We start from the raw sequence: 27513 nt of genomic DNA, 5'->3' as shown, positions 1-27513 counted from the left end.
TTGTAAGGACATGCAAATCAAAGGGTGAATTTGGGATTCTCAAGTTCCACTTAAGACTCTCTTACCATCTCTTTTGACTGGTGCCACTGGGTGGGGGGCATGGAGTAGACTCCAACGATAGCAAAGGTGTAATTATCTCCTTAACAAGTATGAGCATCAAAAAACTGTAGAACAATGGCCCTTTTTGTTACACTGGTGTGTGTGTGTGTGTGATATTTGGGATCATTTCCTCATTAACAACACTGGCAAGGAGGAACTGCTTTAGTGACACTCTGCACCAACTAAATTTTGTAGCAATAAGGACAACTAAAAATACCTTTCCCAGCAAAGCAAGTGCCAAGAGAGGTCAAAGAGAAAATTGACCATATGACCATGTTACTACCACAATAAGATAAAATTGAAAAACTGAAAACAAGAATACATTAGAATATAGTTGTACTGGTGTGTATCATCTTCCATAGGTAATTCATCAGCTCTATCTGGATGTGCTGTATTGGATTTATAGTGATAAATTACACCAATCCTTTCTTGTTAAATCCATGTATAGTTATGATCAAATTTCCAGAATAACTTTTCTCACACAGATTTTATTGTGAACAAGTGAAGAACTAATTTAAAAGACACCAACACTGGATTTAGAAACAAATTTACACAATCCCACACTAAAATTAAAAGTAGCATTTTAAGACCACCATAAAGTGTACATTAAATGTGTTTACCATTAGGTAACACTGTCACATAATTTGTAATGAAACATTACTCTGTAGTAATTGACTATGCAGAGTATACACCATAAACATACACAAAACCAGAACCTGACCAAGGAAAATGTCATGATGACATTTTCTTTCTCCTTATTGTAAATCTTCAGCACAGGACTAGAAAGTCTGTTTTCTCTTTGTGGAAAATCAATATACTTCAAAAGCAGAAGCAAGAACTCTTCTTTAACAAAACAATGCACTTTAATTATAGAAGGCCTTGGTTCCCAAGGCCTTAGTTTTAACCATACTAGGTAGGAATGGTTTCAGATCTTGGCTGTGTGGGCAGATCAGGTCTCCATGGTAATGAAAAAGTAAGCCTGGGAAGTGTAAAGAACTGTGGTACATTGCTCCCTGTAGAAGAAACAGACAAGCTGAAATCAAATGCAGCTTCTGTATTTAGCGTTGACAAAGCCTGAAGCTTCAGTGTTCTGGTGCTATACCTCAGCAGTTGCCATGGCAATCTGCTAAGGAAGGTGGGTTACGGATACCCACACCAATTAACTACTGAAATGTTAAATCAAAAGCCAGTTCTGGGTTCAAAGTAGTTAATTTATTCACTAGTTCTGAATTTGGTTTTCTTAAATAGGACCTACGAGTTTAATAGAGGCATTATTGTTTTTACAAAATTCATATAATCTAATTAGAATTCCTTTTTTAAAAAATCCTAAGAAATAGCCCTGAATAACTTTTACTCTTCTTCAGTTTAAACATTCTGTAAACATTCTGAACGCCAATCAATTTAGCTTGTTAGCTTGGTAATAACAAGGAGTGTGATACCAACACATTTCTATTTTGCTTTCCACTTTGTAAAGTGCTTCTACATACAATATTTTAAAAGAATATGCAGAAACTGTGAGATTTTCACTAGAGTTCACTTTGGTAATGAATTTTCATTTCATACTATCTACTGCATAGTACAAGTGAGAAATTAGAAGTTGGAAACAGATAAGGTGTGAAAGTTGCATTTGTTAATAGTTCCTTGCAAGGCGTGTGAATTGACTTTTTGGATTTGTAAGAGGTGATAGGAAGTAATGTTTTATCATGAGAGAAAACCAAGTAACCCAGAACACCTCAGACTTGGCATCTGTGAAGGGGAACTGGGAAGATCAGAGGATCTCCCGACTATACTCTTAAATCTGTGGCTTTCCTTCCACTTCCTACCTCCACCGAAAGATTAACAAATAAATAAATAAGAAGATCCTTTAGCTGATTAAAAAAAGGCAGAAATATTTAGATTGTTTCAATGAAGATGGATAAAGGGGAACTTGGAAGGAAAAACTGCAATAAACTTGGGCTGCCACGTGAGATACTTTTCAAATCGGTCTCAAGACTTAATTCTTTGCAAGTAGTTATATATCTTTTTCTAATATCCCAATATTGGCACAAATGAGCTGTGAAAGGAATCCTGTCAAACTTCAAGCTACGAAAAAAGAGTTTTGGCTCCCGGGGTGGAACTGTTTCACTGTTGACAGATGTCAAGGTACATGATTTTTGGATTCTGGTAAGTTAAAATTGGAAGTATACAGATTACAATCATTAGTAATAGAAGGTAAAGTGCTGTGCGGGTTTTTGCTGTACTTGATGAAGCATATTAATGGTGAACTTGACTTGCTGTAATAAAACCTAAATATTTTAGTTTCTTTTATATAGGTCTAATATATGTGTGTGTGTGTGTGTGCGCGTGTGGGTGTGGGTGTATATACATATATACATATACTGAAAAAGTAAACATTTTGCTAAATTTTAACCAGAGTTAAAGTGATATATCTGAGGGGGCAATAAGTAGTTGAGAGCATTTACTCTGCTGTCAGGATGTCTTAGCCTGAATCTCAGCTCTGCTGCTCACTAGCTGAGAGTTTTGGATCACGTTCTTTAAACTGTTTCCTCATCTAGAAAATGAGGACAATCACAGTATTTACTTCTTGGGGTTGTTGTAAGGATTAAGTGAGTTACATTATGCAAGGACATTAGCTAGTAGTTAGCACTCATTGAAAAAGTTAGCTATTATTTGGATAGATTGCTGTTCAGTAAACCTACGGGATTCAAATGAAATGCACCCTACTATAGAGGTATTGGCTTTCCCTCAGGGAAGGCAATTCTATTTTAGTGTTTTTTCCATGTGGAAAAATATTTTCTCTCTCTTCATGGGAAAAGAATGAAAGATTCAGATTTATGGGCATGCCTGGCTTCGCAGATTGTATTTCAGGTCCAGACTATGTAGCATACCTTTGTAGAAAGGATAAATCACTAAAATGTCTTCCATTCAACAGACAGGCATAGTTCACAGGAAGGAAAAAAGAGTTTTCCTGAAACACCAGTGAAAGTAAAGGACAAATACATGGTATTCAGTCATTCCATCCAGAGTGTCCTTGATATCATCTTTAAAATTATTTTATTCAAAGACTGATCAGTTAATGATGCTGCAAACCTGAATGAACCAGGTTAATTGAAACTGACTTTAGAGTTGAGGTAGCAAGTTAAAACCTCTCCAATTTTCACTTCTTTATAATTCAAGTTATGTTCATCAAATATATTTCACTAAACAACTGAAATATGTAATAAATCATATTAATATAAATGGGATTTATTTCCCATATTAATGGATATTAATGGATAATGGATATTTAATTTAATGGATATTTCCCTCTTAGATAGCTCACTTTAAATACTAATGTGGCAAAGGATTCTAAGTATTTTTTCTTCAAGATGCAAACATAAAAGTGAGATATTGAAGATTGTTTTGAAATAAGTGTCCTCTGTGTTGGTTCTTGCTGTCAAATCCAAAAACATCACACATTTCAGCTTGTCATCATGGTGAACCATGTTACCTCTGAAGTATTACAGCTTTCCCTGATTCCAGTTTCCTCTCCTTCCGTCTCTTCCACTATGTCTAATCTTTGATCTCAAGAATACAGCCCCCCTCCTGAATTCACTTCCTTATCCAATCTGGACCACTGTGACAAGACCCTTCAATTCCCTCACCCTCTCGAAAATGCACCACACATACACTTTCCAGTAATCAACCATCTGCTTTCTTACTCCTGCCTGACCACTAAGCAATTCTGGAGAAAATTGTATATCCATGCTGACTGACACAATTCTAAATTTGTTTTCTGATTTTTGGTCATTCAGGGCTACTTGGTGGACCTCTTATTAGTGCTTGGTTAGCTCAATTTCCATTTCCCTATTGGGGGGTGCTCTAACCTTCCATTAGAGTCTTCAAGCCTTACTCTCTACCTGTTGATTTTCCATTAGCAGATAACTTTTTGCCTCCCCATTTGCTTCTCTCATCTGAACTTCTGAAATAATTTTCTAACTTGAAATAAACTTTCTAACCCTATTGCTTGTATTCTCCCACACCAATACAACTTCTACACTGCCATCAGAGTGACCCTGCTGAAACTTAATCTGATTATGTCATCTTCCTAATGAGATCTCCATAGGCACTCCATCATGTGTTTTTTTTTTTTTTTTTTGATACAATCCAAACTTCTGAGTATGGAATACCAGGGCCTTTATATTCTAGTTTTAGCATAAATTTTTGTCTCATCTCTACTCATCTATATACATGCCATATTTCTCGAAATTATTCTTTTTTTTTTTTTTCCATTTCTGCCCTTGCTGATGCTACTTTTTTCTTTCTTTACTACATAGAATGCAACCCCCTCCCTTTTCTTTTCCTCTTGGTGAAATTTTACTTATCCAGCTCACATGTCACAGCCTCTGTGAAGCCTTGCCTTATTTCACAGGGTAGAAATAATCAAGACTTCTTAAGTGCTTTTGTGGAATTTAACATGTTTACCTTTTAAAACACTTAATATGAGGGCACCTGGGTGGCTCAGTTGGTTAAGCGACTGCCTTCAGCTCAGGTCATGATCCTGGAGTCCCCGGGATCAAGTCCCACATCGGGCTCCCTGCTCAGTAGGGAGTCTGCTTCTCCCTCTGACCCTCCCCCCTCTTGTGCTCTCTCTCTCTCTCCCATTCTCTCTCTCTCAAATAAATAAAATCTTTAAAAAAAAAAAAACAAAACACTTAACATGGTATACTGTTATATTTGGATGTTTTTCTCTCTCTCCCATTAGATGACAAACATTGATTATGTGATTTTAGAAAATATCTTTGTTTTTCCAGCACTTAGCAGAGTGGGTACTCAGAACATTACGGCTGCTCCATAAATATTACTTGAATTGAATTAAATCACTAAAATACATTTTAATTTAATGTCTAAGAATATGAGATGTAAGCTGAACACTGAATAAAGAGCTCTACTGAATAACTGGGCAAGGTGCTTTACCTCACTAGATTTTCAGTTTTAGTAAGATCTACATCAAGTCTTTGATGTGAACTATGTGGCAGAGGAGAGAACCTTAGGAAGATAGGTCACTGAGGTCAAAGAATGCTATTTATGGCACTGTTATGTCAAGAAAGAATGATCTAGACCTTATATGAAGTGATAGTCTAGCCACTGCTAAAGGGTATTTTCTTTGAATGACCTAGATTGTCAAGTTATTCACATGTCATTCATATTAGGAGTAGATGAGGTGAGTCAGAATCTTACTAAGACTGAGGGTGAGTTTTTAGTTATAAATATAGCTACAACTATACTCTCTAAATGTCCTCTGTTGACAGAGGCTGCTTAGAAGGAACTACTGCAAAAAAAAATCTTATCACCTTTCTACACTGAGGAGATACTGGAAGGGGTTGCAGCCAAAGTGCTTGATATGGATTTAGTGCTACATCTAAAATTTAGTCTTTAAGAAGATTTTGAATGGCTAGGTTTCTGTACCAGAGGGATCAGAAAAAATAGATACCATTATGACATAACCATTAGTGACTATTTCACCATTTTAAAATGCCACATTACATATCTATTCATCTTGGTATTTCCATAAAATATTGAGAATTTAACAGAAAAAGAGTAGCCAAAATTGACCCAAAGATTTGAGTGATTTACCCATTTGTTCATTCCTTTTTAACTTTTAGAATATAACATGATTTTATTTTAATAATCTTTGAAAGCTGGATTGAGATCACCTTAATTCTAAATAAGCATTCTCGAATCCCTAAAAATATCTGATTTATTATATCACTGGATCAATTAAGTGGTTTTTCTAAAGATTCAGTCACTCATTAGAGACGACTATAACATAGTAATTAGTATTCTACTTTTCTCAAACCTAATGGCTTGTATCACTCATGCTTTCATTTAATTGGGCAATGACTACCTGAATTATGAACTATTGGAGGTAATATACAAGCATGTCAGATACAGACAACCTCTGATTTTAGAAATTAAGCAATGGATAGAATAAAAGTTTGGTTAGGTAAATAAATTATTAATACATCATAATTCTACTTAACTTGGAAACCAATGGAACAAGTCATGATTGGAAACTCAAGGGCAACCTATTTCTTTTTGTATCAGAAAAGGATTCCAATTGCTCTCATTCTTTAGCCATAAGAATTATAACTTTATAGGCACAATACTCATCATTTTAACTCTGCTAAACTCAATTGCAAATATAATAAAGTGTTCTGGAGTTTTTAATCATTGGTTAGATATATGCTGTGTTAAAAATATCTGGTTTATGACTGCTTTTATGATTCATCTTTGGGATGTTAATCAAGCCCTGTTTAGAAGGTTTTTGATAACTGTCAAATAAAACAAACTGCAGTATGTCTTTTTTTTCTGCCTTTTCTTTCTTTCTTTTTTTTAAACTTAAGACACACAGTGAAATAGAATAGCTCTGCATTTTGTGAAAATAGTTTAACTGGCTTAAAGCTCCTGGTTTGTTGTCAATCATCTCAATATAATAAAAAGATATTTCTGAATATCAGTAATGCATAGAAATTCCTTACACATTTCATAAATTGAAGACTGTGATTTGATGTTACCAGCGGAAATATTACTGATGTTTAAACAGCGGGTCACTCGTGTAATTTGGCTGCTCATTATCACTCTTGGGCTGTATTTATTAAACTTGAAAAACCTGAAAGTTATTTATAAACTCACTGCTCAGATTAATAGGTGGAACTGCTAAATTTTGGCTGGAATTACCCATTCTCTTTTTCATCATATTATAATTGATCAGAAACTAATTCTTGCACACCTATGTCTTTCTTCTTCCAATGGTATACACAATATTTTGTAAGCTATAAATCCCTAAAATAGTTGTATTTAGTATTTATTTAGTCTTGGTTCCATAACAGTGAAGTACAGGCTATAAACCTTGTTTAATACACACATGTTCAATGAACTATAGGCATGTAATTTTTGAAGGGCTAAATCTATTTCATTTGTTTGTTTTTACCATCACCTATGTTATTACTCAGTAGGGAGATGTACAGCACTCGCTTTGTGTGAAAATCTCAAGGAACATGGACAATGGAACTTAACATTACTTTTCATTAAATCACACATTATAAAATCTTACCATGTGTTCTCTAAAAACCGTAACAAAGAAATCACCTTCAAGAAATAGCCTTGTCCTTTATACACAGACAGCACATATCTAGCACTGGACCATTATAGCAAGTAATCTTATAAACAGAAATATTCAAATGTCACCCCATAATCCTTCTTAGAGCAGAGACTGATAGTATAGTTTTTTAGTACCAAGACATTATTCTTTTATGAAAAGGCTTTAACATGAAGAGGTATGAATGCAATTTGTTTCCATAATTTGAAGCTATAGGGGATGTGAGTTTGGTTACAGTATAGAAATGCTAATTCATAGGAAACACTGAATGCAGCTGACCCAGGGATAGGACTCTGGTCTAAAACAATAAGTTAGTAGAAATCTCTGGTATTCTTATTTCCTTACTCTTACTAACTTTTGTAGACAGCCAAGGTCTGTATGGTTCTAATACTCTATCTTGACACATTCTGGTATTGATTGAGGTGATGTAAGAACAAAGGATTAAAAATCTTGCAAACTGTCATAATGAGGTCACCTGATTTTTATATCCACTGTCCCCCTTATTTGCAGAATAAAAGCTGGTGAGTCAGTATCTATGAAACTTTCTGAAGAGGAAAAAACATAAAATGATATAATGTAAGCTTTAGCATTTTTGCTTGTCACCAATATACTAACTATAAGAGGAATGCATTAAAAATGAGATTAATACACATAAGTAATTGCTGCATGCATTAAAACCTTGATAATTTCATGAATCAAAAATATAAAGACATGAGTAAAATGTATTTGGGATCTAACACTGAACCACAGGGAAGAACTAAGCGGCACTCCAGACATGCAGGGGACTAGAAGAAGCCCTAGAATTTTGGGTTTTGTTTTTCTTTGTTTTTTTTTTTAAGATTTTATTTATTTATGAGAGAGAGAGAGCGAGAGAATGAGCAGGGGCAGAGGGAGAGGAAGAAGCAGACTTCCCACTAAGCAGGGCTCGATCCCAGGACCCTGAGATCATGACCTGAGCTGAAGACAGATGCTTAACCAACTGAGCCACCCAGGCGCCACTTACTTTTGTTTTTCTAGTGGTGAGGAGAAAAAACACATAGTCAAATATGGACCCTAGATCATAATAAATATTATTTTAAAACTTTAGACAAATACTAGTTTTCAGTAGTCAGTAGTTTAAAAAAATGAAATTCCAGCAATACAAATGTAAACTGTCCCAATAAGAGAGGGAAAGGAGATGCAGCTGAAGTTAAGGTAGTTACAAGGAGATTCCTTAGAAAAAGCTTCAGGTGAAGGAGGATTTCTATAAAAGATGGAAGAAGAGGCTACTAGAAATGAACAAACAGAAAATAATACTGATTCCTTGTAAGAAGATTGTCAGGAAGGCAAATGTTCCGCTGAGTCTTCTGAAGAAACCGGAGACAGAGTTTTTAAAAAAAAAATTAAGAAAAAATAAATGACACAAGAAAGTAGAAACATATGGCTTCAAAAATATTTTAGGCTTTTCCTGCATGGAAAAAAGTCCTCATACTAGGAAATTTAAAAAGAAATGCTTCTCAAGGTAAGGGACTACTAACACCCACTTGGTAGTCTCTTTGAACCGGCAAAAAAATTTTAGGAATTGAACAAACTTTTTTTTTTTTTAAAGATTTTTTTTTTTTTATTTATTTGTTTGACAGAGAGAAACACAGCGAGAGAGGGAACACAAGCAGGGGGAGTGGGAGAGGGAGAAGCAGGCTTCCCGTGGAGCAGGGAGCCCGACGCGGGGCTCGATCCCAGGACCCTGGGACCGTGACCTGAGCTGAAGGCAGACGCTTAACGACTGAGCCACCCAGGCGCCCGGAATTGAACAAACTTTTTGGAAATTATTTTAGGGCCACTCTCAGAATCCCTCAAGACTTACTGCTTAAAGAGAGTTCTCTTATCCAAACAAACCAAACCCAGCACGGGTTCTACAGAGAATGAAATGATAAATCTGACATAGATACATGGAAACGTTTTAGAATAGAGTATGATTGGAAGGAGTTTCATTTTTTAATTTCAGCTGAAGGACCAACATGGATTCAATACAAATGAAGCATTTTAAACTGGCTTTTCCTTTCTGGACAGTATCTCTAGTTTGGGAGACAAGAGGAAAGCCAAGGGCAGTGAGCGTGTCCTGCATCTGATTAAATTTCGCATGATATCCTTATGAATAAAGTACTGTAATATTTCCAATACACTTGGTGTGGGGACACTAAAAAGAAATAGGGCATACAGATGAAGGTCACCAGGACAGTGAGTTATCTGGAACTCATGTCATAAAGTTAAGGTGGTTATATACATTCAGTTCAGAGATGAGACAACACAAAATATGTTAGATAACAAAATTCCACTGTACGGTTTTGGACATGTACAATATACAGGGCACTGTGGTGAGAGCAAAAGCAAGGCCATTATGCTGAAGAGATCCATGAAACTTTAGAGATGGAAGAAGCCATCAGGTTCAAGTGTCCGAACTAGCTTGGGAAGCCCTGACTGGTAGCTGGTTACTCAGCCCACTCTTAAACGCTGAGTACTGGGGAGCCCACTAAACTGACAAGACCAGTTATTCCATTCATGGGCAAGTGCAACCACTGGAACATTTCCCCCTCATTTCAATCAAAAAGCCCCTATGTACCTTCCACTTATCAAAGACTATCTTAGCCCTCTTCCACATGTCAGCCATTTACATACTTGCTCTGTGGTTTTCTAAGTTGCAATGTCAAGATCCATGAGTGGAAAATTTATAGAAAGTCAGCTTGCGTATCAATACAAGGGAGAATTTTTAATTAGAGCTGTCCAACATGAGTTGCCCTGCCTGGGGGCAATAAGCTCTGAGTGCCTGAAATATTGAAGCAGAGTCTCAATAACAATTTTTCAAGTGTATAAAGAGTATTTCTGTATTAAGTGGGAAAACAAATATTTCCAAGTCTAAGTTCTATGTTGAGATGGCTAATTATTCTGCATATTTACATACAGCATGGCACACGTCATACGTCTTCTCCAGTAAAAAAACAATTTATCTATTAAATGAATTCTTTACCTTAATATAAAGCATTTAAAATGGGTTCTATAGTATTAACCAGAGAGACACTATTTGCTGTAGCACATACACAAAAACACCCACAAAGGTGTTATACATTTAAAGAAGCATTCAAAGTTAAACCGAACTTTTCACTTCATTATTCAGCAAAGATGTTCAGCATTTGTACAGAATTATTTTTGGAATGGTAAACATCTTTCCTACCTCCAGTGCCAGGGCAAAACTCCTTCTAATTAGGTTAATAAAAGAGTCTTACAACCCAGGATGCTAAATCAAGAGATGGCTGCCCAGCAAGTACACACGGTGTAAGTGGACAATAGAGTACAAAGTGAGGGGTTTGGCTTACTGTCAGAGTTGGCAGCAGGGTTGTATTAAAGCCACAGTGATTCCAGCTGCCCTCCTCCCTGTTCTTTTTAGAAAAGGCATGAAAAAAATCCCTGTGTGTTGGCATTGTTAAAGAACAAGGAGAAAACAGCAGAGATGCTCAAGGTAAAAGGTATAAAGTTTAAGTTCAGTGATACCAAGTTGTGGGCTATTTTCCTTCACCAAGAATCCCTAAAGTGAATGCTATTTTAAGATTTCCATTTTCTAACTTACAGAATAGACTCTAAATGAGGCCAGAAACAACCACAACAATAATTTAAGGAAAAAATTATAGCTAAAGAAGCCAATAAAGTCGTGGATGAGAAAATTTGGAGGTCTTAAATGAATAGATCTTAGGCATGAAGTCAAAATATTCTATGAATGATTTACCAAAAAAGAAATAGCACAATAAAAATATCACATTCAAAATCGTGGAAGATTAGGGATTATAAATGTGGAAGAAAGTGAAAAGCTGTTTAAAATGCTAAGGTTCAAGTTTCCCTAAAATAGACAATCAAAATACAGTATAATTTTCTGTATTTGGCACTCGGCTAACATTAGGAGGTTTTTCTGATAATTAAACTCCATGTTAGTTGTACTGTAAAATTAGGAAGCATCTTCTCAATCTTGAAAGGAACACTAATCTATGGTCAGTATATTATTATGCCAGCATAGTATTAGGGCCACTCTAATATTATACTGACCATAGATTAATATTCCTTTGATGACTGAGAAGATGCTTCCTAGTTGCATAGTACAAATCAATGAAGATTGTTAGACATCTGATTTATGTTCATCAGTATAGCTGAGCAACCAGAATGCATTTTCCCCAACCATAATGTTTAAGGAATGAGTCAAAGCAGAAATAGCTCTAAAAGGGATCTCATCTGATTCTAACCAGTTTTATCAATTTTGCATAAGTGATAAGTACCTTAAAATGAACACAGAATATGTGCCATCTCTTAAAGAATCATTTTTATAATATTATTAATTGGTTAGTTGGGAAAATGACTGGCACAAGATAATAAAGATGCTGCAAACTTTAAGTTGTTCTGTTTCATGTTATCAGAAAGAAAGACCTTTCTTATTTCTCGAAGATAATTCACAAATTTTTGTTGTAAGTAGACTTATGAAGAGCTATGGAAGATATACTCTTAAGATAGTATCTGATATGTAGTAAATAAACAATAAATGTCAAATAAATGAATATGAATAAATGAATACATGCTTAGAACTAATTAGACTACATATTGATACAGCAAACCAAAAGAACAAGATAGGGGCTTAGTTTACATTTTAGTAACCTAAATCTAGATAATGAAATGTAGGGGACCCATGACTAATAAAGTTAAAGAATTTGTAGCTCTGAACTGAATCCATGAGTTTAATAACTATCATTCTTTTTTTTAAAAAAGATTTTATTTATTTATTTGAGAGAGAGAGAATGAGAGAGAGCACATGAGAGGGGGGAGGGTCAGAGGGAGAAGCAGACCCCCCACGGAGCAGGGAGCCCGATGCGGGACTCGATCCCGGGACTCCAGGATCATGACCTGAGCCGAAGGCAGTCGCTTAACCAACTGAGCCACCCAGGCGCCCTAACTATCATTCTTATTCTCAAGTATTGTACAATTTTTGTGAAATAACTCAAAGTTGATTTCATTGGCATACTTTGTGCTTGTAATAGAAACACATGCATATGAAATTGTCATATTACATTCCTGAGGTAAGAACCTTGTAGAAGTTATCAAGCATGAGGTTTAAATATTAAAATACTTTTTTATGACCAACTGTCACTTTTGCATTTAAAATATATAGTAATAGGCCCTTTTCCCCTTATCGAATGACATAATAAGAGTACTTTTCCATTAAGGGAAAAGTTTCAGAGTATAATAGATGGAGCTATTAAAGACCAACTATTAGCACTAAGATGTGCCTATGGCCTAGCATAAGAAAGGCCAGAAGAACAGAGCTAGTGAGAACACTGGAAAAAATAGGAAGATGGTTTAGTAGAAGGGTTAGTGTTTTATAACTTAAAACCAAAAGCTCTAGGTAAACTCTGACCACCAGGCGCAGTGGTTCTGAAGCCCATCTCTGAGTTCTAAATTCTAGTTTTTGGAGGCTAGACTTGCTGTGCTTTTTAGCTAGCTGTCTCTGGCTTAGCTGTTTTCAGTGCAGAGCTTTGGGATCAGATGACATTAGTGGGAGACCTTCATCAAGAAGGCTGGGCAAAAGTCTTATGGCACCAAGGCATTAGGCAGGTAGGCAACAAGCTTCTGATATATGAGGATGGGGGTGTGTATCAGAGGGGGTAAGTGTGCACGTACAGTCATTGTCATTTCTTTCTTCTCACATTTCTCCTCCCATTGTTTCTGAAAAGGTCAATAGGTAACTGCTGCATTTTCTAGGGTGACATGCTGGGATTGGGGCCTTCTGAGGTGGTACGGGAGTTATCTCATAAGATTGTTGCTTCTATTATAAACTACAGTCATTATCAAAAGAATTTCTGAGGAAAAACTACCTGAAAACCAACTAAACTATACCTCACCTCCCTACTAATGTGGAGTGACAGGAAAAAGATACATGAGGAAAACAAATTCATACAAGAATTAATTTTAAAAACCTTAACTTTGAACAGAAGTTACCTCCGGAGAGGGAGGAGAGAGGGTTGCTTTTTATTTTCATCATTGTTTTATTTGCTTAGCAATAAGCAAGTTATTACTTTTCAATTAAAACAATAAAAGAAAAACATGGGGAAACTGACACACTTCCAAGCTATGTTGTTTGGTGCAGTCTTGTTATGTCTTAATCTACCATCTTCCAGTAGTTGGTAACCAGAGAAGGGAGATGTCATATGCAAAGGGAAGAAAGGGAAGCACTTGGGATCTTCAGCTTTCTCTGGCAAGGGTGACCAAGGTAAATGGAGACTGAACTTAGGACAGGTTCTCATAAAATAAGCTAGAGAACTGACAGTATGCTATTACTGACCTGAAGAAAAGTGGTTTGCTTTCCTGATGTGTGAAAATAGTAGCACGCGAAACTGTGGCTGAACTTCCTTGGTCAAACAAACTGTAAATCCTAACTTGTCTTACCTACACTGGTGAGGGGCTGTCATTCTTTTATGTGAACTTTAGTTCTTAGCTGCCCACATCTTCTGCTGGTGTGACTCTGTAGCATCGAGAATTCATTCTTTTGCCATTTCAATCTGGCTTCCTGGCTTAGTAACATTCCTGAGATTATTTTCCTGGCAGATGCAGGGCTATTGGTTATTCACTCAAGCGCAAACTGCAATATCGACACATTTTACAAAGGAAACAGGATGAAGCTAGGTGGCTTCATCCACCCAGGGGGCCAGCGTTCCTTCTGCAGACAGCAGATTTTGGGAGGAAAACAACTGCCTAGGGGTGCTGGGAGATCTGGTTTCCAACCATGAACTGGTTCTTTCACATGTCCTATTCTTGTGGCCTTCATCTTTGAAATGGGATTAAATCAGGAAAGTATGGTTTCAATAGTAGAGAAGATGACTCTTCTCTAAGAGTTAAGTGAACCATAACACAAAGAGCAGTGATTCTAGTTATTCGCATCCCAGCTTAGTGGTGTCCAGCATGTACATGCAGTACTGTCCCTCTCCTTACAAAATACCCAACATGAAGAATTCTGTGATGGTTTTACTCCTGTTTTGTGTCACACGATGGATAAAATATTAACTTCAGCTTTAACTATTATATTATAAAATGGAAAAGAATTGGTGACAAAAGGGGTTCGCTATTATTTATTCATTCATTCATCCAATGGTGTCTGGCCTACCATGGGCCATATATCATTTTAGGCACCAGGTGTACAAAACATGAATAAAATCCCTGCTCTTCAGAAACTTATATTCTGGTGGGTGGAGATGGAAATAAATCAGTGAACAATATTTGGTATTATGCTCAGAGTGATAAAGTGGTGAACATTATAAAACAGGGGGTAATATATCAGAGAATGAATGGTGGTGGTTATGGTGGTGAGGGGTCCGCTGGGTCAGACTGGGTTGTCACGGTAGAACTCTCCAAGGGGAAAATATGTGAACTGAGACCCGCATGGTATCTATAAACACATTTCAGTAAATAGATATAACGTTATTGTTATTTGGAATAAAAGGTTTCTTTTGAGTTCCCAAAGTCCAGAGTCAAAAAGGAAAGGAATAGTGAGTGATAAGAATGTAAAGTGAGGGATATTTCTATTTTAGCTCCTAGGATATGGCTAATATATTATGTTGAAATGTACAAAATTGCTGATATTTCATCATTTGACCTACAAAAACAGCAATTCATATGGTTTGACTCAATAGCTGGAACTGAACAAAGTTAGGGCACGTAGTCAGGTAAATGTTATTTACTGAGGTTTACTAGTATTAATTCACTATTTAAGTATTATAATTGCCCTCATTGCCTAAATCCAAATATGCATAAAATCTACATAAATTACACAATTATAAAAAAATTATTGGAAGACTTACGGTGTGTCAGATATGGAAACTAAGTGTTTCTGGTGTTGCCTCATTTGATCCTTATATAACCTCATGTACAGCTACCACATGATGTAACAATGAAGACACTGAGGTCCAGAGGTGTTAAATAACTTGATCCATCATACCACTTGCAAGTGGTAGAGTGACAAAGCAAGGATTTAAACTGAGAAATATCTTCAGAGACTGTATTCTAAGTTCCGATCACTTAGTGTTTACAGGAAAATACACTTATTCCTTTCAAAAGTCAACAATAATTATACCTAACTTGCTGTATTTTCAGGTTTACATATTTATCCCCTTTTAGATATGGAACATTTCGTTAGTGTCTAGACTTAAATGATGTGATGTGATCTGGGGTACATGTTTGCATATACATACATATATATATATGTATGTATATATATATATGTATGTATATATATATTAAAAGAGTGCCACACTACCTGAACAAATATATTTGCAGATATAGCATACATAACAGTGGAGAGACTCATGTGGATAGTAATGACAAACGGTTTGGTACATTTTTTTCTTTATGATCTTAAAAACAAATCAAGTTAGTCTCAACTACTCATATAGTTATTCCATTTCCCTTGCTATTTGGGCATATGATGCAATCCTGGCCAATGCAATAGGGAGCTAAGTCTGCTGGAAGAATCTAGGAGAAGTTTTCTTTGATCTTACAAACAGGACTAAAGATAGGGTGCCCTGGATGCTGATCTTTGGCTCTCGGGATGCTGTCTTATAAGAAGTGATGCTTAGAGCTGTTGGCATTACAGAAAAGTTAACTGAGAGGCCTGATGCTGCAGAGCCACAAAATGCACTCCAGAACAACCCCACTTCTGAACTTCCCAATAATATAAATCCAAACTATAACCAGTATCAGCATTTTAGCTAGACTCTATTTTTTATCTATCTTCAAAATCAGAAAATATGGTATTAAGAGAACATTTGTTTACCACTTTCTAGATTTTTCTGTGTTTTTTATATATACTTGTTACATAACCAGCCAAGAATAATGCCCTTAAACTTCACAAAAGTGCCATATATAAGGTTCTCTGCTATTTTTTCTCTGACTTTAACGCACGTCTTTTTGTTCACATTTCTCATATAGCTTTTCCATCTGTTTCCTTTAGACTTGAACTATAACTGAAGATATTATTGATGATTATGCCCTTCTAAATTTTTTGTGTTTGTGCATAATTGATCTCAATAATCAATAAAACAGTAAAACGTGTTGCAACACTTTTATTTTCAACTTGCTCCTTTTTTCCTTTTACACAATTTCATATTCTGGGAATATCTTTCCCTTGCCCACATACTTTGTACCTGGATGTTCTTAAAAATAAAATTCATGGCTTTTAGAGACTCTCCAGGAAATTACTTTAGGACCCTTAAAATGATTGAAGAGGATTAATCTGTCTTCTTCTGCACTATATTGGTAGTCATTATCTAGCCTCTCTGCCTAGATAATTTAAGATATTAGGCCATTGAGCTGCATATTTTACACAGCTCTTAACTTACCAATGTTGTGCAAAGGAGGAAAAAATTACCTTAAAATGCATTTCTCAGAAAATCTCATTTTGAAAGCATCAGTAAATACCTTGGCCAGATAAGCTGATGGGCATTATAGCTACAAGATGACAGATTTTTTTTTTTAAGATTTTATTTATTTATTTGACAGAGAGATAGAGAGAGAGAGCACAAGTAGGCAGAGTGGCAGGCAGAGGGAGAGAGAGAGAAGCAGGCTCTCTGCTGAGCAGGGAGGCGGACGTGGGGCTCGATCCCAGGACCCCAGGATCATGACCTGAGGCGAAGGCAGCCGCTTAACCAACTGAGTCACCCAGGCGCCCCAAGGTGACAGATTTTATCCGCCCTCCCTCCTCTGGAAAAAAACAAAACCAAAAACAAAACACCCTGGGTTTTGCTTTAGATTTCTAAGACCACGCTAATAAATGTGTAAATTAAGTGAGAATAGTGGTAGTTCATCTATAAGACAATGAAAAAGAGAACATTACAACTTCATTGAGTACATGGAGGCACCAAGAATGTATGGCTAGTAAACAGTATTCTTATAACTGCCAAGAGGGAAATCAGCAGGATTAAAAGGATAAAGCTTTTGAAAACCTCATCTAAACTGTCTAGTATGGCAAAGAAAAGAGAGCTATTCCAAGTAGATTTCAACCTGCATTAACCAAAACAGTATTTTAATGTTATGGCAGGTGATTTCCGAATGAAGTTTATTTTTATATTTTGTCCACACCTTCATGATTTATATTCCTTGGAAGTTGCATAGGCTGACATAATTTATAATTTAATTTAACTGAGGTATTATAAGGCTCACATCTCAGTAAGCTTCGAAACTGCTAATTGGGATAATAGGAAATTACTTGTCTTCTCCCAAATGCCAGTGAAGTAGGTCAGGATAATTAATATGCAAGCTGACTTTTCAGTCAAAGGAAAACAAGACAGGTCTCATCTGTGTACTTTTAATACCATCCATCTTACACCAAAATGAATTCAACCTGTGAAAAATCATAGCATGATTCAGTTAAATAACTGAATTTCAAAATAAGAGAAAACGTAGTCCAACCATGAGAACACAGATTGAAGACCGTTCTAAAGGAGGCTAAATTTACACTCCATAAGGAGGGAAATTAAAAAACAACAACAACATCTAAGTCACTGATTTAGGTACATCTTGCTTTTTATATTGCTTTGCAAACTTGTAAGCACTATATAATATATATTATATTATATAAAGTTAAGGTAAATATAAATGATAAGAGAGGAGTTTGGTTGATGACATAGCTCTTCATCCGTAAAGCAGAAGGTAGGCTATATTTTCACATTTTCTTCCATTACTCCTGCCCACTTGCCTGATGCTTCTTATTTTTAATTTCTTGGTAAACTACGAAAAAATATTTGGAGCTAGAGACACGAAACTTACTTCCCCTGCAGGTCTGTACTGGATTAGTGCAAATTCACTTTAGTAGGTCAAACCAAATGCTGGCCTAGAGCTGGACAGTTAGTAACATGCCACTGCTGGGCTTCATCTGTAACAAGCACAGGGCTCCGTGTCGGAGGGCCTGCCACCAGCCTGGGACTGATGGCGTGGTCACGGCTTCTTTTGTGCCTCTAATTTTGGCTCTGTTGATATAACACCCAGCAGCTCAATTTGAGTAAGAAGCCTGGAATACCTGCTCCTAACGGCCAAGCCGGGGCAGTCACGAACACGACACCCTTTGACTAGACCTTAAAAATTCTTTTGAAAACACTGATTTTATAGCTGATTTTCTCAAATGACATGTTCATCAAATTGCACACTCCTAAATGTTAAAAACAGTAATGCAGAAAGTCCATCATTAGGAAAGTAAACATACATTCTGTTAAGTAAAAAGCATCTTCTACTAGGCGACCATGAAATGCACTGCTCTGCTGAGAATGGTCTGAAGAACACTGACACATCAAGTGGCAAGATTTGGGGGAAAATGCCCAGAAAGAAATGGGGCCCTGAAAGACAGTGCATGGCCTCCTCTCATGAAGCAGATCCAACTGAAATAGCATCAACTGCCCCCACGATATTGAATCATAAAGACAAAATGTGCAATACTAGATTTATGGACACACTTCCTAGGGTTGTTCAGCCTTATCCCAATTATTCCACAGAAAAAAAGAGCCCCTGAAAGAGATGGAAAATACCGAAGAACTGCCCACTTGACTCATTTGGGAACCTGAAGGAAAAACCCACCAACTTAGGAGTGCATCTATATGGTAAAAATATATCCAATCAACAAAACAGCAAAAAAGAGACACAGGAAGAACAAACTCGAAAGCCATCTAACTACAGATGCTCTGTGGGCCCGGGTTTTCCTTTCAGGCCCGAGGACGTGCCTTCTCCTCTCCGGTACTCCCTCACTCATGGCCAGGAGGACCTGGGAAGTAACTGGCTTAAGCGAGAAAGATAGCATCAATGACTTCTACCTGCGACCACGAGGAGATGTTTTCTGGACAGAATTCTCTAGTCCAGAGGGCTATGCAAATGTCAACACAATTTATTTTAGAATGGCAGAGATAAAGTACTTTCCCCGCTATGTTTGCACAATACGGAACAAACCTCATATAGTTAGTTACAGCAGCTGTGCAGTACCTGGATGACCATCAAAACGAAGTTTCTAACTCAGCTTTCAATTTTAGAAAACAACGTACTAATTTTGGTAAACATCATAACCGTAAAAATGTATTATCATGCTTGCCAGAAGTCCTACAGAGGCCTAACATGGCTCCTAGATATTTCTTCCACCAGACTCCTCCATAATCTCTGATAAATGTGAATGCTAGCAGGCCTTGGCAGGTAACAGATGGCAATTACATTTTCCTGCACCAATAGTATACCTTTTGTAACGTTCCTCATGGAGATTATGGCTACAATACACTTCACGTGGAAACTGCTTTAACACATGAATTTTATTACAAGCGACTCATTTTGATGGTAGAAGATGTAATTTAATTCCCATTAAATAATGCAGTGAAGATCCATACCATAAAAGGAAGTCTACTGTATTTTCTTATTAATCATCTCCAAAGTGACCCCTCATTTTAAATAAGCCAAGCTTGACATGGGGATGAGGCTCCTGACCTGCTGGTTCTCTGTGAGCTTTGAGTTGTTTTTCCAGTTGTGATGAAGAACTTACAGTAATATATCCCACAGTCAAAGTTTCGTATACTCACAAAATGGGCTGATGGATATAGTCTGCTTGTATCCTTTAAAAAGAGAAATCTAATGCCCTAGTGGGACCAAACCAGCAACTGTGGTTTCATCAACATTGGCTTGGGACATCTGCACTAACTGGCCCAAACTTCGTTTTGAATAAAGACATGCAAACAGTTTTATGCTACTACTTTAACACTATTTTTGGGGTGGTAATTTTACATTCAGGACTTACAGCCAAACCTAGATTTTCTAAGTAAAAAACTGAGTTCTAGCCTTTCCCTTAAAATAGGCTGGGTTTCTGGACTGGTGTAGCACATTAATTATAAACATGCTTGGTAAGGCATGTTGGATAAAGACCTTGATAATTAGTAAACATATTTTTTTTTTTTTTTAGTAAACATATTCTTAATGCCAACAAGTCAGAGGATTACTTAATTGACTTTGTCTCTCTTAAGAGTTGATTCACATAAACTGAGTTTTGCAATCTGCATACATACCAAGAAAGTAAATAAATGCTTTTGGCAAACTGGTTATTTCAGCTATTTGGAGTTTATAGGAGTGCTATTTGAAATTTCTTCTTGGAAAAACTCTTCTGAATTTTTCCTTTAAATCTTTTAATGGTGGAAAGGGAAGTTGTATATGTGTGTGTGTGTGTGTATGTGTGTGTGTTCACTTACATATTTAACCAAGGTTCTGCTAACACCCTGCTTGAAGCATTTAGTTTCTTAACCCAAACTCAGGGGGCAATGACTGTGGACCAAAGGGATGATGCATGCAAGGGAGAGGAAAGTGGATAACAGGAGGAAGGAAAAGAAATGACTATCATTAACCTTAAAAGGCAAATGGGTAACTGGGGAAAACCATTTGCTCTAGCTTTGGGTGTCCTGGGATATAGGCTTCGTTATCCATCTTTTGTCCACTACGTTACTCAAGTTCTCAAAGTAAAACACCAAGGGATACCTAACTTCCTGGGCAGCAAGACCATTATTTTAAGAAAAAAGGGAAACAAGATTCTATTTTCTTCAAATAAGTTTGGAAAGGTTAGGACTCTGTGTACACAGGCTAAGATCTCCAGCATACTTACTTTTGTCTCCTATGTTTTCCCCTGCCGCCTCCCCTTCCTCCTCCTCCTCCTCCTCCTCTTCCTCCACCTCTGTGGGCTGCACGTCATCCTGCGGGTCACAGGCACTAACCGGTGCGTTCAGACAGCAGTGGTTGAACCCGCTATCTCGAGGCAGAGTAAAACTTCGAGGCTTGCCTCCATTTCCATTTAACACTTGCATCCTCTCGCTCTCGGCCAAAGGGTACGGCCCATAGTGATCCTGTAGGTGGCACTTCTGAGTTGGAAGAGTGGACTGTCGCCTGTGCTCTGGGGAGATGGCCGCGGAGTCGGAGAAGACAGAATCCTCCAGGGGCAGAGTCTGAAGATAGTGTAATCCTGAGCTTGTCAGGGGCGTCTCGATTAAATCCTGCCAGGAGCGGCGCTGACTGGCTGTCTTGCGAATGGGGGACACCGCACTGCTCCCGGTCACTTCCTGGCGAAACTCCTCATGGGAGGACTGTGACTGGGAGGTCTCAGTGGACGAGAGCCGGCTGTGTTTTGCTTCCACGTAAGGACTGGCACAACTCATCTGTGGAAAGGAGCTTCTGATCAGTCTCCACAGAAATAATGGACCACCTCTGTCAGCAAGGCACACATTAGATTTCCACCAGCTAACATTTACCAGTCAAGTTAATGACTAGTCAAGTTCACAGACATCTCAAAGTTAGGCCCCGGCTGATCTTTTAAGGGACTGAGATGGGGAGTGTTTAAATGCAGCACTACCAGACTCTCATGAAAAATCTGACATATTAACATGCAAAATTTTACAATGAAGCATAAGAAAATCCGAGTGCTTACGTAAGAAATAGCAACAACCACAAAAAAATCTGAAGTTTTAAAAATCTCTATGCATTTGAAACCGTGAACAATTGTTGCCAAATTCATATTCCTGGATTTTATGGAGTTTGGGGATGAGGGCAAGGAGAGAGGCTTTTGGATGTGAAAACAAGATGCCTATAATCAGACAGAACCCCTCCTCTTCCTCACAGCTGAATGTCTGCTCCTATGGGCCCCAAGGAAAAGCTTTCTTAGGATCTGGTCAATTTGTGGCACTTTGTAGAGAGTTAAAAATATAGGCAGGATGACATTATACCCGGATGGGGATTAGCATTTGCCTTGAGCATGGGCACCTCAGGGTACATAAACACAAAAGAAAAATGGGATACTTTTATTCCCTGAATTTCAAGTTTGGGAATATATAGCATAGCACAAAGCACAACCAAGAAAAAGGACTGACATCAAGTGAATGCTGTAAAGGACTTGCAGGTGCCCCCGCTGGGGACAAGGCTTACTCCAGCTCCGGGGGCTAACAGATAAGCCTGGGCCCCTTTCTGGCAGGAGGAGCCAGGTTTATCAAATGTGATCCTGGCAAATGGGGCTGCAGCTGTGGTCAGGACAAGCCCAGCTGAGGCGAAAGCACATACAGCCCCTCTGGCTAAAGGAGGAGAAGTTAACTGGCATCTTCTGGGGGCAGTTTATCTTCCCACACGTTAATAACATATAAAGTTTCCTTCTTGAAATCCCCACGCTGCTGTGATTAAGGAGCCGTCCCCTGAAGCTGCAGCTTCCCTTTCTTCCTCTTTTAGAAATATTTTAAAGCAATTATTCAGGCCCTGATGTTTTAGGGAAAGAGGGAAAATATGATATAAACTATATCTTGTCACTGACTTCATGATTTCATTTCTATCGCTCCTCCTTGCATTCTGTTGCACTCAGTAAACTGCAGCATTTATTAAAGAAATGTGCATATATAGAGGAACAATTCTTAGGTAATAGACACTTCATCAAGCGTGGTTATTAAAAATGTGGCTTCCCTTTTAGTTATTGGCCAAAAGTGCCCATGTGTTTATTTCAGAAATATTTATTAAGCACTTAATAAATAAGTGCCAGTGCTGTGTTAGGCCATGGGGATGTGTAGATCCATCCAACAGGGCCCCTGTTTGCAAAAGTCCATAGTCTAGTCCATTGAGCTGTTTGTAGTCCCAGATATGCTGATTTAATGTCTGCATCTGCATTTCTAAAATGTTCCAGAGGTGATTCTTATGCATAGCCAAGGTTGAGAAGTGTCCTCCAATTATATCAACATCTTGTGTAGTGCCTTTCTTATTTAAAATCTTCTAGAGTAATATGGAGGTGCAATTAGGTTGGCTGCTCCTGTCACCTAAATTCAGCTTCCATTTCCTATGTGGATGACTCAGTCCCAGGACAGGCAGAATTGACTCTTAAGATGCCGTAAGCATGCAATATATAGTTGAAATTGGGACACTACTGAGATGCTCTTAATAATTCTGATGGGAAACGGACATAAATTGGGATAGTCCCAAGAAAACCAGGACAGTTGTTTTATCCCATTAAAAGATTAAAGTACAGTGTATACACAGAATAATTTACACACGTTTAAGAAGTCTAGAGTACCATATAAACACATACATTAAACCAGACCCCATGACTGTCTAAAAAGCTGTATGTCAAAACATGTGTTCAATACAGATATAATATTAATTTTTATGAGTTGTTTCTGAAGGACACAGGAATGAACTTTATTAGTGTGGAAATACATAAGGTCCATTTATATATCTTTTTCTAAGAAAACTTTTTTTCTTGCTGATATTTCCATGAAGGCTACTCTGACACAAACAGGATTTTTTTAAAAATAAACCTGGGCAGATTTTTATTACACCTGGAATCTGTGGTGACTGTTTCTCCTGATTAAACAGTCTTTGCATACTTAAATTTTTTTCCCCTTATTGCTTTTAGACTCCCTATTTTCCTTCCTCTTAGGAATCCTGAGGTCTGACGTGCAATTCACTACATAGTTGTTTTTAACGAACGAAGGGATATCACTGAAGAATCTGATGCCAAATTACGTACATGCCTGTTGGCAACTTACAGAGGGAGGCCGTGGGTATGTATCGTAGGGTGGTGGAGGGCTGTCCTGTTTGGGTGTTGATGGAGTATCTGCTTCTTCCTTGTCACTCTCACTCCAGTAATCTGTAAATTCACACACATAGATACAATAACATTCTATTAAATGTTTCTAGCCATATTTTCAGGAACATAAACTACCAGCTAACACAAGGAAATTTAAATTCCACTCCTACACCCTGCTCCCCAGCACCTCCTACTCCAAGCCCCAGCACCTCCTACTCCTACTCCTACTTATTTTCGGCTGGGTTTTGAGGAAGAAGGAAGAGTACAATCACCTAATTCCAACCTTTAAAGCAAGCAATTATACATAGCTACAATGTTAAGGAGTTAAGAAAAAGACACTGCATAAGCCAAATCGGGTTTAGGGTGCTTTAGATTCCAGGCCAAATTATACCGAACCTTTAATTAATGAATGATATCACATGATGCCTCTGAAAGGTATATCATTTTACCCTAAAGATGAACACTCAAAGAAAAGCTATACACACACACACACACACACACACTGCTGTAGATCTCTACAGATATAAACAGCTCTAAAAATAACGTTCTCAATTCTTTTTTCTGGCTTCAATTCACTGGTTATCTAACAATCGCTGTTTCCAGAGTCATGCTGACATGAATCTCTATAACACCATACTCCCACCTCTACTTGGAAACACATGGCAAATCCTGATTCTTGCCAAATGCAAAAGGGCAAATTTGCTGATGTGGGCCGCAAGTTCCAAACTTCCAGAACTACTTAAAAGGGTAGAAAATGTAAGCCACTAGATTTGGCAGACCTCAGGCAAGAGGGAAGGGAAAAAACTGAGAGATAAATCAGTTGAGTAAGTGAAATACAGCACAAAGGCCAATAATCAGAACCTGTTCCACTAATATCTTCACCACTCTTAACTCTGGGTTAATTCTTTACAAGATTTACAAAGAAAAACCTACAAGTATTACCCATATGAATCTCAGATGGTAAAGGAAGTGAAAAAGTATTAAGACATATGTTCCTTATTCTTATGAAAATCCAAATCACAAAAGAACCATCATAAGGCCTAAATGATACTGAGATTTAGGTGAAAAATCATGGCACATATTTTTATAGGAACCCCTCTCCACCCAGAAATTCCTGTACTGTAATATTTATATAAATTTTCCTTGCTATACTTATTAATAAATATAGCTAATATTAAGTACTTACTATATATGCTGAATAGAAAATAGTAGAGCTGGGATTTGAACTAAGAAATCACCTTGCCCTAAACCTTGAAGGGACTCTTTTGTATGACATAGTGGGAGAATTTAATTTGACATATATTCACGATGCTTAAAAAAATTTTTTTTAAAGATTTTTATTTATTTGTCAGAGAGAGAGAGAGAGAGAGATTGAGTGCGCACAAGCAGGGGAAGTGGTAGGCAGAGGGAGAGGGAGAAGCAGGCTCCCTGCCGAGGCTCAATCCCAGAACACTGGGATCATGACCTGAGCTGAAGTCAAACACTTAACTGACTGAGCCACCCAGGCATCCGTATACATGATGCTTTAAGCCCCCCTCCTCCCGCTGCTCTATTACTCGGGCTAACATGAACAGCAATTCTTTAGCAAAGGAGATTATTATATTCAGGTCTCAAAATACAAAAACTTTGAAAATGCTATTCCTACTTTAATTATTCCCTTTGACTAAAAGATAAGCAGAAACTAGTTGATCTAAACTTGTGTCTGGTAATTTACAATGGACCATGCTGGTGACAGCCAGTATACTAAGTTTCCCCTCAAATATGAATTGATGTAGTTGCCGAGAGATGTACCCAACAAACAATGGTGGGAAAAGCATGAACTATATAGTTGGGCAGATGTAGGTTCAATTCTTGGCTGTACTGTTTACCATCTCTGTGCTCTTGTGATGGTTACTAAACCTGAGTCTCTTTGAACATCTGTAAAAGGGGGCTAATGATAACCACCTTTCAGAGTTGTGTGTATGTGTGTGTGGGTGGGTGGGTACTAAATAAGGTAATATATATTCAAGTGCTTCACACCTTGACAGCACTCAATAAATATTAGGACCCCTGATCTTCTTGGGTGGATTTGTAGGTAGCATGCTAGGACAGTCTGACCCAGATCACATAGGAGATAGATGCCTTGTGTTTATCTTCTTGGACATTTTTTTTTCTTGTAGCAAGTTGCAGCAATGAAAAGTGAATTCTGAAATTCTGGGATCTGGGTTAGGTAGTTCTGTGGGAGCTTGAAATACTACAGGGAAGTCACTGATGGAGGTGAAGGGGTCAGCAACCCCCATCCCACCCCCAAGCAGTGGTTTACTAAGATCACTTTGTTTTTACCCTTTCCACTATTTCATGAAACTGTGGCACCTGTGTTGAGTTTCTCCTTGACCTTTGCACTGATACCTTGGGGGGTCTCAAAGAATTAGTACCTCAAGTGGTCCTTATCAGCATGTTGAGAAGGAGAGGATTGCCATTTTATACAATTCTCTATAGCTATCACTACAAGTGATAGATGTGGGAGATTCTCTCTCTCCTTTTCCCCCTCAGCTGAATTAGAAGAATTCTAGTCCACTGTTTGATGTAATTCTTGGTTTACTAAAAAGTACCATCAATCTATAGCTTTCTTGGGTTGCTAAAGAAAAGACTGAAATCCCACCTTGTAAGTTAGTTTCATTTTTCACAGTAACTTGTGTGTCTTTGAGAGAGCAATGCCAGAGAGGAACCTACACAGAAAATTCAATCATGGTTTATTTAGGGTTTGTGTGGAAAATCACAGGCACACCGTTTGCTCAGAGGCTGAAACCAGTTTGATTTGCATTCTAAGAGCAAATTATTTTTTTTAGCTTTCTATTTAGCACAAAATAAATGGGAACTCTTAATGTCTCTTGTAGTGGTATTCAATTTTATAAGTAACTAATCATGAATAAACAGTGCTGTCAATAGAACAGGAACATTTTCACTTTACTTCTCATGTTGATATAAAAGGAAAATTTGAAAAAAAGAATGACTTTTTCATCTAAAACTACCAAAAAATATATTTCATTCATTTTTATGTGATTAAAGCTTTAGAAAGACCTTATGTATGACAGAAAATAATGTGTCATGAATGTCTGACTTGAAGGTGGAAAAATATAGAAAAATGATTAGCAGACAATTAGCCAGATTGTGATCTTGATAATTTAGTATAACCCTGTTTTCTCTAAGTACAACAATAAATAATGAAAGAGAAGCCCACATCCTTTACACTTCTGTAGCTACAGACAGCAATTCACTAAACTTTTATTTAAATCAATGCAAAAGTCACTTCTAAGCTGCACTGGCTACTTAAATAAAAAGTGCTTGGCAGTTGTTACTCCTTTACATGTTTGTGAATGTTTCCCAACCCTCAAAGAGCTATATTTTGTATGAAGTTTAACTTCAGTACTGAGAACGGTTCTCAGGAGATGTCAAAGAACTGTACAGAAGTGTGGAGTAGATACATGGATCCAGTTGCTTTCTCTACAGAATATACCATGAGACCTAATTGTGCAGAAGGTAGGAAGTGTTGTATGTTTCTGACCGAGGTCAGAGTGCCTGAGGAATATATACTCTATGTGGAAATCCAAATTACTTCAGAGATTCTGGTTGCAATGTGCTAGCAAGAGAGAGGTGAATTATTAACTAT

At 37.4% G+C, this 27513-nt stretch overlaps 1 protein-coding gene across 4 annotated transcripts in view; it reads right to left on the bottom strand.

Moving 5' to 3' along the window:
* CNKSR2 (connector enhancer of kinase suppressor of Ras 2) overlaps nucleotides 1-27513 on the bottom strand; it is a 274247-nt gene that overhangs the window by 21201 nt on the left and 225533 nt on the right. For all 4 annotated transcript variants that reach the window (XM_035000627.1, XM_035000611.1, XM_035000620.1 and 1 more), the window contains 2 exons: nucleotides 23824-23924; nucleotides 20916-21462 (listed from right to left, as the gene is read on the bottom strand). In XM_035000627.1, coding sequence (XP_034856518.1) covers nucleotides 20916-21462; nucleotides 23824-23924 — 648 coding nt within the window. The remainder of the gene's footprint in view (nucleotides 1-20915; nucleotides 21463-23823; nucleotides 23925-27513) is intronic.

The sequence above is a fragment of the Mirounga leonina genome, unplaced genomic scaffold (assembly GCF_011800145.1).
Source record: "Mirounga leonina isolate KUSES-001 unplaced genomic scaffold, KU_Mleo_1.0 Mir_101595, whole genome shotgun sequence".
Lineage (NCBI taxonomy): Eukaryota > Metazoa > Chordata > Mammalia > Carnivora > Phocidae > Mirounga > Mirounga leonina.
Note: the sequence above shows the minus strand (reverse complement) of the source record. Positions and strands in the feature narration are given on the sequence as shown.